General features: G+C 40.4%; 1 protein-coding gene across 1 annotated transcript in view; it reads left to right on the forward strand.

Moving 5' to 3' along the window:
* Positions 1-10,651, forward strand: part of ube3c (ubiquitin protein ligase E3C) — a 35,579-nt gene extending 24,928 nt beyond the window's left edge. Inside the window, exons 21-24 of the mRNA XM_052054084.1 lie at positions 3,580-3,768; positions 3,865-3,931; positions 4,924-5,054; positions 8,916-10,651. Of these exons, the coding sequence (XP_051910044.1) occupies positions 3,580-3,768; positions 3,865-3,931; positions 4,924-5,054; positions 8,916-9,086 (558 nt within the window). The 3' untranslated portion in view covers positions 9,087-10,651. The remainder of the gene's footprint in view (positions 1-3,579; positions 3,769-3,864; positions 3,932-4,923; positions 5,055-8,915) is intronic.
* The last annotated feature ends 584 nt before the right edge of the window (positions 10,652-11,235 follow it).

An 11,235-nucleotide genomic window follows, 5' to 3' on the forward strand; every position in this document is an offset into this window, starting at 1 on the left:
TCAAAGGGTTGTCTTTGTAACAAAGAGAAAATGCAGCATAAAAAAATGTTTTTGGTAAGGGGGGGAGGGGCAGCTGAATCTCATTATCTTTGTCTTCGGTTGTCATGTGTCTAAATGTCGAAGTCAAAGCTCGGGCGCCCACGTCCGGCCCGCGTCAGCATTTTGAACTCATTCACTCCCAAAGACGTTTTTAAACGTCTTTTCAGACTTGGTCCAGAATTGGCTGGTACTGAATGAGTTAATGGGTCCTGCAAAGGAAAATTATGTCAGTCGACTTCATGTTCCTTGAAAATTTCACTTTTGACAACACTCAGAAATCAAACATTGCCGGTATTATTTTGTTCCCAATCCCCCATTAAACCAGAACTGCGACGTGGCGTGCACCAAAAATGAGTTCGACACCCATGTGAACGCTTTCATGCACCCTGTAACCCAGGGGTGCCTATTACGTTGATCGCGATCGACCGGTAGATCGACCGGTCCCAATTCGATCGCCAAAACAACCATTCGTGTGTCTTTGTGCATGTTTGTAATATATATATTTTTGTGTGAATGTACACTGCACCCTAATCATCCTATTAGTCTCATTTTCACAAAAGGTATGATAAAATAAAATAAAACGGGTAAATCTTTAACCTAAGATGGCGCTTGACCTGTGTCACCGGAAGTTGTTAGCGCTCAGCAGTCTGCAATGGCAGCTCGTGATCAGAGCTGTTGGGCTATATCTTTTATAGTTGTCTTTATTCTCATTCAGAGTTTGTTTCCGTGTACAATTCACCGACGGCACGGGCAAAAAATAGGAATCTAGAGGGCCGAGGGAAGCACTTTAAAATGGTATGTGTGAGCTACGATAGTTAACAGGCTGCAAAAATGCGTCGCATGCCTGCCTGTCAGATTGTCGCTCATCATGGCATGCGTGTGTATGTGCGTGCGCGTGCACGGTAACGGGTCGATCGCGGGAGGCTGGTCAATCGAAAAGTCAATCTTCGGTCCAAAAAGTTTGGGCACCCTTGCTGTAAACTGATAACATGATAAGCTGTCCACTGTAGTAACCGCTGTCCCTCAAAGGGCGAATGTATAGGAAAAAAAAATTATCAGAAAAGAGCTAATATAGGCCAATTTAATTGGTCGGGCCCTAATCCTAATTATCAACGCTTTCTCAGTGTGTGTTCAGGATGTGTCAATTACTAGTTTCCTGTGAAGTGGCGCTTTGGTGCCATCTTCTGGGCATTATAGACCGAGCACAAAAAAAAGTTTTTTTTCAACAAATATTCAAGATTCTGTTCCACAGAGAAAAAAAATGCAGGTGAATTTGTGAACAATAGTTCAAAAATTCACATTTCGATACCATTAAAAAATTATTTTCCATGTGTTTGAGCGCTTTTTCAGCGTCATTGGCAAGAACACACAGAGTCATCCTGTTGACCGCACCCCCAGCCCCCACCTTGCACCACCTCCTCCCGAAATGATCTCAGCACGCCTGACAGAGGCAACCGGCATCTCCGAGGCACATCCTGCTCCCGATGCTAAGAGATCCAGCCGAGGACTGTTTACTCAGCGCCTTTAACGCGTCTTATTAGCTCTCGTCAAACAGCGCCTGAAAATGGCCGAGTCGCAATGCGGCCTTGGCAAACACGATAGGAGGGGGGAGAAAACAATTTGTGGAAGATTAGGCACACACCCGGGAGCAGCCTGCCCTCCGTTTGCACCCCGGCGAGATAGCAAACGGCCAGATAAGAGCCGTAATTCTTCTACATTAGCAAATAATCACGCTCTCTGCCGTCCAGAGGGACCCCCCCCCCCAAAAAAAAAATCATAGCAACAACTTTCATTCCTGTATAATCTGACTAAACAGTCTTATGAATCTTATCACGATCCGGTTTTTGTTTGGACCACGTCAGAGAGGCCCTGATTCAACTCTGGTGTAATGTCTGACTTGTGAGTTAATAACCTGCCCAAAGTGTCTCGGTCACAAGAGAAATAAGAAAATGAAAAACACTTTTTTTTTCTCCAAATCATTTTAAGATTTGATATGCACACGTAAGGCCGGAATTATTCATACAGTCATCAAGATTTTGAGTTGAAGTATCTCCCTTAGTTTGTGGTTTCATGTTGAGGGGGATTTTTTTTTGTTTGTAAAGACCTCAACACCATCACATTTTTGAGCTTGGAAATGCTTGTTTCAATTGAGTTGACGCACCACTTTCACCCAAACGCACTTAATTGTTTTTTTCTCTCTGCAAATTAAAACATTTGATAACATTATGTTATCTTAAAATTGTGGTCTGGAGTTAAAATTGAAAAATTGAATCATGATAAGCTCCTTTTCCAAGGTTGCCTTTTAAAAATTTTAAGGCAATGCAACATCATATAATTTTCCCCCCAAGATTTTATTTTATTTTTTTACATATTAGCACTTTCCATTTGAACCCCAATTTTTCTCTGTTATAAATACTTCAGGGTGACCACTGCGGTAAACCTTACAGTACAAAAGTTCATTTATTATCTATATATTGTTCTTCGATTGGCCTATTGATCAGTTATGAGACTTCTGCCAAATCTTGGAATAGGCATCAGCTGATTTTTTTTGTATTTCCTCAAGAGGATGATCTTTAAAACTTTTTTACTCCCTTACTTTCTTTCCCTTGAGCATACACCCTTTAAAAAAAAAAAACAAACCAACAAAAAAAACCATCACTCTTCATTTCGACCCGGTACAAATAAATTCGCACTTCAACCGCACACCTCCCAGGTCCCAGGCGTCCACATGTGTGGACATGACGTCTTTGGTTTTCAAGACTATAATGTTAAATTTTGGACTATAAGGGTCTGGCGTCCACTTACGAGGACGTTTCATCAAGTAAAAAGATAATTCTTTGTTTTTACACTCATCAGGTCCCAATCAGCCTAAATATCAAAGAGAACATAAAAATAAAATAAAAATGCATGCCTTGCAAGAGTTCGGGTCTTAGGAGGTTTTAATCACCGCGTTCAAACGCGCGCCTATTACAAGCACTGTCAAAAGTGACAAACTCCATGCGCTATTTAGCGGCGAAAGACTCTTGTGAAGCACACCGTCGGCCGTCGGTTGTTCTCGTCCTCCCCGGAGACATTATGATGTCATCATAAACTCGCCTTTATGAACCGCCGTGAGCACGTTTTATCAAGCGCTAACTGCTCTAAAGCTAATGAAAAGGGAGCTCGGGGCCAAATTGTATGGGAGCAGATGTTCATTGGCTGCGCTATATTTAGCTGAGCACTTAACCGCGGGCACTCGACATGGGGGCGGGGCGACGGGGGTGGGGGGGCGGTTACCTTTAATCAGAGTGCTCCTGGATAACGTTTTAATTACCTCTCTGTGATGAGTTCCATCCGCGTCGCATGATTGCCGCCAACCCCTCTTTCGTCACGGTTCGCTATTCATGAGTTCATGTTTTTGTGCCTAGATGCCACAAGATGGTGCCCAAGCTTAGCCAATAGGAAAGTAGTAATTTATCCAGGAAGTACAATGAAGTCTTTTTTTTTTTTTTTACTAATTAGTTTTGTTGCTGACGATATGGCACACAAATCTGCACGTAGGTGGTGGAGCTAAAGCTAGGCGGGAAGGACATTCCCGTCACCACGGCCAACCGCATCGCGTACATCCACCTGGTGGCCGACTACCGGCTCAACAAGCAGATCCGACCGCACTGCCTGGCCTTCAGGCAGGGCCTGGCCAACGTGGTCAACTTGGAGTGGCTGCGCATGTTCGACCAACAGGAGATCCAGGTGGCTGAAACGTCTAAGGAATTGCCTTGTGTCATTCCTGCCATGCAACTTGGCCAAATGAAACTCTTTTTGGTTTGTTTTGTTTTGTTTAAACAGGTGCTGATATCTGGTGCCCATGTGCCAATTTGTCTTGATGACCTGAAAAAGTTCACCAATTACTCAGGTAAGATGGAAGAAATAATGTCACCTGCTCAATTTTTGTCGTTGACCAATTCCAGTGTTTCCTCGCTACTTTTCTGTTCAGATGTTGCGGATTCTCTTGCGTGGATTTTGATTTGTGAGCATAATTTCATGTATTGCTATTTTACCCTGCTAGCTTGGTGCATTTTCTCCCTATTTTTCTTCCAAGTTGGACCAGTGTAAAGAACATTATGATTATTATTATTATTTTTTTTAAGTACGGGACATTTCACTGCATCTAGGCAAAACTCCACTATAGACAAAAAAAAAAAATAACAATGAAATTGTTGATCGTTGATTTAAAACATATATCTAGCTTTGTTTTGTGGTTCAAGAACACAAGGGTAAGTTGCACAATATCCATGCAAACTTCTGCTGTGGCTAAAAATCTGTTTTATTTAAAAGAAAGAAAACGTGTGTGTATATGTATATTTATATCATTCTGAAATTGTTTTAAAAAAAGCATTAACATATTTTCAAAAATGATCAATTTGTCGTAAAATGTCATCATCAGTATTGGACAGGACACTCTGGAACAGAAAAATATGGAATGTATATATTTGTAACATAATATGAAAATGTTTTTGAAAAGAATGGCGCTTGATTTATAGATACTTTAACGGACATTGTGAAGTTGATTATTTTCTAAATATGTAGAAATTATTTTTTTATGGAAAATGTTTTTTAAAAATACATAAAAGACACATGTAAAATATTTTTAGATTGATTTCAATACATCATAATTTAAAATAATATTTTCATATCATTTTCAACATAGTCGAGAGTTGATTTAATTGCGGGCAATGTTGTAGATGACGTTCCCCTCATAACTGTGACACAGTACACCATACAAGTGTATAACTATTTAATTGTTTTGTTGCGTTATTTCATCATATTTTGTTATTATTTGAAGCCGTTATAGATGAAAGAGGAGAAAATCAAAAGCACGGCGCTCCAATTTTTGCATCTCCGCAGGGGGCTACACGGCCACCCACCCTGTCATTCAGATCTTCTGGGAGGTAGTGGAAGGCTTCACAGACGAGGAGAAGCGCAAGCTGCTCAAGTTCGTCACCAGCTGCTCCAGACCCCCTCTGCTCGGCTTTAAGGTTTGGACCCCTTTCTCATTCTCGATGAAAAAGTCTGAGTTTTTACAGGTGTAAGCAACACAAAAAAAAAGGGCTTACAGGATGTAAAATGTACACAAAGACCACCACGCCAAACTCGGGCGCCCTCTGAAGTGGAAATGCGGCTTTGATGTGTTCGTAATGCAAATAAAGAGATGACTTCTTGAAAGCGGACACGGATACGACGGGTCTGATAAGCGATTAAAATCTTATCAGGCCCCAGGTCACGACCTTGCTCAGCTCTGTCTGGACAAATATTCTTGTCTTTTTTTTTTTTAAAGTCATGATCAAGCTGAACTTTCAAACATGAATTCTCAAACAGAAGTTGATGTCTGTTGTTTACGTAATACGTGTCCTCGACATTTATTAGACTGCCACCAAGTGTAGGGTTAATGTTACTGCGGCCCTAATTCAACAGAATTTGTTATATCTAAAGTCATTGTTTGGTATTGTTGTAATGGGTCAGCAAGCAGCTTTATTACCAACTTTCATTTTTAATGCTTGAATTAGATTTTTATGGTCGTCTGTGAGTTTTCATGTCGACTTTTGATGAAGTACGTTGTCCTGATTGCCAAATTCTATTTATTTATTTTGATCTGAAAGAGAAATGCTAGTTTAGAGAGTTTAAAACGCTGAATTCAGTTTTAAAATGTCCTATTCCTGTTCTAAGATGAAATGGCCACGATAAATACGCTCTTCCTGTTAGCGAGGTCTCTGAACTAATTAAACTCGTACCGTTGTACCTCTGCTTAACGTACGTCTCTTCATACGAAATTTTCAAGTTACAAAACGTCTCAACAGGAAAATATTGCCTCTTGTTGTAAAAGAAATTTCAAGATGCGAAAGGTAAAAATACCGTGTGGCCTGCTACTCGCAGCTCCGAGTTTCCTGAACGCAACATACTTAAAGCTGCTCCGCCATTGGCTACTCCCGAGCATCATTCTGGCATCCCATTGGCTAGGAGGGACCATTACTGTATGTGTCTTTGTATGTAGATCGAATGTCTTTATGCAGCATCCTCGTCATTCGCCCCTTGGGCCACGAGGTGTTCCGATAGTTTTACATAAATGTCAATCACCCAGAAAAAGTGTTAATCATTCGATCGCTCACTATGCGAATATTTGCCTTAGACATTTTCGATGGGTTGTTTAAAGCCGACAAAAGCAAACGTCGGTGGATCAATTCTTGACAAAACGCCAGGCAAAAACCACAACTGAGAGAGAACATGGGCTAAAGAGAGCAAAAAACGATGAGGACGCTGTTAAAAGTTAAATGACCATCATTCTTATTCTTTTTTCTTTATATTATGCATAACTCTCATTTATTGTGCACTAATCTAATTGTAACATGTATTTGTTACATATTTTGATGCATTTTTATGCTTTAGGAAACATTTCTGTCTGAATTTTGGTGCGGTTTGGAACGGATTAGGGCATTTACATGGAAAACGCGTCTCTACTTATAAAATTTTCTCATAAGACATTTCTCTAATTTCATAAGTAGAGGTACCACTGCACATACAGTAATCCCTCGTTTATCGCGGTTAATGGGGAACAAAACCACCCGTGATAAACGAAAATCCGCGAAGTAGCGACCAATTAACATATACAGGTAAAAAAAATATTATTTTTTTTAAAAGTCTGCAAACAGTCCGTAAGAAGCTGTAAAACAACAGCAAGTCACATAGAGCAACATATATACAGTACTGTACTCCATGTACGTATATTTGTTTGTTTGTTTGTTTTATTTTATTGAGCATATATAGTACACGCAATAACAGGTTGACAAAGGTCAAACAAAATTATAAAAGGAAAATTGGAAATAGTTAAAAGAGAAAAAAAATATGGGGGGAAAAAAAGTATATATTTTTTAATGAATATGCAAAAAATTTGCGATGCACCGAATCCCCGTTAAACGAACCGCGAAATAGCGAGGCATCACTGTCCTATACATAATTTGTTTTTTGTCTGAAGACACAAAAAACATTTTGATGATTTTTGGACAAACGCTGGATGATTAAAAATGCGTACTATCTTGATGCTTTAACCGGAGCTCACTGAAATTGAAAGAAGCCACATTTAAGTACTTGATTAACCCCGGATGGTCCACGAAACTAAATCAGTGGTCACAGTCTCATAAAACGTGTGAAGCACTTTACACGAAGGCATTTCTAATTGGGGCCTTGAGCTCGAACGCTTTGGGAAGTATCAACCGACGTCCATTGGGATTGTATCATTTTTATTGGTCTCATTAGCTTTCTCAAACTTTACGGTTGTCCTGCGGGAGCACGCAAAGGACCCAAACTCTTTTAAAAAAAAATCCCTGCTGTTACCTTTCGGTCGCCTCCTCCTTTTTAATCCATTTGACTTTGGCCAGCACGAGTGGGCGATCCTCCCTCTTACGGGTGTTAATTTGTGGTCGGCAGGGGCAACCCCGTGACCCGGCCCCCCCGGCTGGAACCAGCTCCGCCTTAATTACCTGTCGTGAAAGGAGCCCGGGATTCATTAGCGGAGATATAGGTGCTGTCAGGCAGAGCCATTTAAAAAAGATGATGGAAACTGCACTTTTTTTTTTCTTCCTCCTGACCCTCTCCTTGGGAATGATCGCCGCCGTAACGATGCGTTCTCAATAAGCAACGATAGTTTAATACGGTAATTGACGGCAAAATGGGGTCGTCGCGGTTGAGCCCCCGAAGAGCCATTTAATCGGGATGATAGGGTATTTGCTGACTTGAAAGAGCGGGGAGGAAATCGCGGCTGCTCGTGATGGAAAGGCTCAATGTCACAGTCGGCAGATGAGGAAGGAAAAAATGAAATGAGCATTCCAGGTTAAAGTGCGTTCTCCTTCCTAAATGTATACCTTGTACAGTGATCAATGTAGCGAGGGCACAGAACTGAACAGTTTTGTAAAATAATTACATTCCCATTTTTTTTCTCCTTGACATTGCGATTTCTCGTGCAATTTTTTTAAAGTCTTCGTTCAATGTATTTCTTTTTAAAACAAATCCAAACAATAAATGAATCCACATTACAACACTATCAGCAGCCATCTCGTTAGCTCTGATACATAATTTTCCCGCGGGACGCACAGTTCCGAATAATGTGCGTTTTTGGGACGTCAGGAAATTTCTCAGTCAAAAAAAAAAAAAAACCTATGGTAAATCATTTTTTCCAGCAACGATCGCAGTTTGACCATCGCCGCCATCGTTGTTTTGATCTCGCGTTCAGTAATCTCCCGTGATTTAACGAGAATTCCGTTCTCGCGAGACGAGATCGGCGAGATCGGCAGACGATTGCCAAGTTGTGTAACGTTAAAACAAGTGTTGCGAAGGTTTATTGCGGAGACATCACAGAGGAAGCAGCTAAAGATGGGATCGTTTTTTTCCATCATAAGGTGACTTTGAGAAAGCATTGCATCATTGGAAGCAGAATAAAAAGAATCTATTAACTCAAAGACTGAACCATGGCATGAAATAAGAACCTATTCCTCAGCAAATCTTGTATGCCTGAATTATTTACATTTTTGCATTTGTTTATAAGAAATAAACCTCTTATCAATGTATATTGTTGTTGTGTTATTATCAAATTGAGCAATTGAAAAAGTAGACCATTTCAGAATTTGAGACTCTCTAAATGCATAATGGGACTCGTACTTTTCTGATCAGCGAGTCCCTGGGAATCGCAGGGCTCAAACTGTAAAATTACCACTGTATCAGATTTAATACACATACTGGTAAATGTTTTGGCCTTACAGGTCAGGTTTATGCTCACGTGAAAATAAATGAATCATGACTTGACTTTCAGTCTCTGAGGCATTCACTGTGACAAATCTTTTTAATCCAAGGAGCTGTACCCGGCGTTCTGCGTCCACAACGGCGGCACCGACCTGGACCGGCTTCCCACGGCCAGCACCTGCATGAACCTGCTCAAGCTGCCCGAGTTCTACAGTCAGCACCAGATGAGGAACAAGCTGCTCTACGCCATCGAGTCGTCGTCCGGCTTCGAACTAAGCTGAGGCTACAGCGTGCACTGAATTTGCTGAGGTTTTTTTTTTTTTTGAGCCCCAATGGACGGACCGGCCTCGCTTTCATAGGGCATAGTCGCTATTTAAGAAAAGTTGTTTTTTTCCCTTTCAGTTAAATTCAAATTAGCTTATCAGGAAACAAAAACAACGAATGGTCATTTTTCCACTGCACAACGCCTACTTTCTGTTGATGCTTTTGCGCTAGTATGACAAGTACTCGCCTGATCACTAATTGACACTAATTCAATCGTAAAGTCGGAATTCCACATCAGATTTTTTTAGGAAAAAACAGGGTAGAAAACTCGGCCATAGATATAAAACAAAGAACTGTCAAGACAGTCAAGAACCCCCCATACGGAATCGTTATATTTATCCACCAAATGGCATGCTGCAAGATTTCAGTCTTTAGTTTCTTCTATTTACGTTAGAACTCCTTCAGCCTGGAGTATACATAAAAAATAAATTACATTTTGGTGTGGAAGTGTTGAAATCCTCCCAATATGAACACAAAAGACTGACTTCTACACGGATTAGCCTTTTGTCGGATATCTTAATGCTAACGCGAAACCTATTGGGGAAACTCATACATAACTCTTTAAGCAAACGATATTTGAACACAAAGGGCGCAGATGGGAATTGGACATTCACTATAATAGCTGCACTCATATTCTTTATCCTCTGCGAGGATCATAGAAGAGCTGTAGTTTAGACTGTACACACATTCATGTACAGTATCTCCATGTGTCTTTTAAAAAAATGCTTTTTCTAGGTGGCCCAGGCTGGCAGCCGCATAATCATTCAATAGATGCAAAGTTTGACACAAAAAAAATTTTCATTCTTTTTATGTCATGACTTTCAGAGCATTTTTTTTCTCAGTACATAAACTTTTTTTTAATTGTAATTTTTAATTGAATGTATTGATGGCATTTCCTTTTATTTCAGTGTGAAATGATGATTTGTAATTCAAGTGATTTCAGTTACAAATTTGGTCACAATGATTTAAATTAATATCTAAAGGTGTTCATTGCATACTACACAACCAACTAACCAACTAAGACTAAATAGTGTGGCAATGTGGGTTTTTTAAGGCAGATGACCCCTAAACCAAGGCTAATAATGCTGAGCAGTGCAAAAGCAACATTAGCGCTTTGTAGTGTATATCTTTTTTTTTCCACCAAAGATGAAGTGGCATCACATAGACTATATTATAAAAAAGGGCAATACAAGAATAGAGGGACTGTGAAGTGTGTGCCACAACAGCATTCGTGATTTCTTATAATATTCCTAGCGTGTCATAGCCACAGCAGCGAACGCGGACAAGGTTTTTGTTAAGGCGGATTTATTCAGCGGGATGATGTATTTGTGAATATGTACATGTTCTCTCTTGTATGATTCATTATTTCTTCAGTATTTGTACAGGTTTCCTTGCTGTGTGTGTGTGAGAGAGAGAGAGAGCGAGAGAGAGAGAGAGAGAGAGAGATTGTGTCATGTGGTTAGAATTGTTCCGCGTAGCGAAAACAGAGTGTATGGAAATGAATAAATCCACTTTTCTTTTTTTTCCAGCTTTCTCTTCTTGTATTTCAAGTAAGGGTGCTGACATAAAGCAAGGAAGGGGGGTGGGGGTGCAGATTTGTCCTGGCTCTTTATGGCCTCTGACATATAATTAAAGAAACATCCAGTTAAGAAACACTGAGCAGAACTATTCTGGCCTTGAGATGCATTACCGGACCGGGCACAAATTAAAGCTTGTGTGCGTTTGTCATAAATCCACGCACAGCCATCCATCGCTTTTTTGGACCCACGCCATCTCCTCTCTTCTCTGCAACATCTCATATCTCAGGAGCCCCGAAAGCTTCACCATGTGCGACTCAAAGTAGTAATTGGGTCTTAAAAAAGCCGACTTGTCATTGAAATGAGGGATTCATCTCAATTACCCCGAGATTTATTCCGGACTATTACCCGGTGATGGATTATAACTGACAAAGTTAATGTGGGATGCTGTGAATCATCGACGGCATCTAATACACTTTAGCCCGCCGGTGAAAGCATTTTAAGGGCAAATTAAAGGTTTTAGTCTTTGTCTTCAAGCAAAACTTCACAAAGCTGTTTTTTTTCTTCATCAACGGGTACAAGTGTTTCA

The sequence above is a fragment of the Hippocampus zosterae genome, chromosome 20 (assembly GCF_025434085.1).
Source record: "Hippocampus zosterae strain Florida chromosome 20, ASM2543408v3, whole genome shotgun sequence".
NCBI lineage: Eukaryota > Metazoa > Chordata > Actinopteri > Syngnathiformes > Syngnathidae > Hippocampus > Hippocampus zosterae.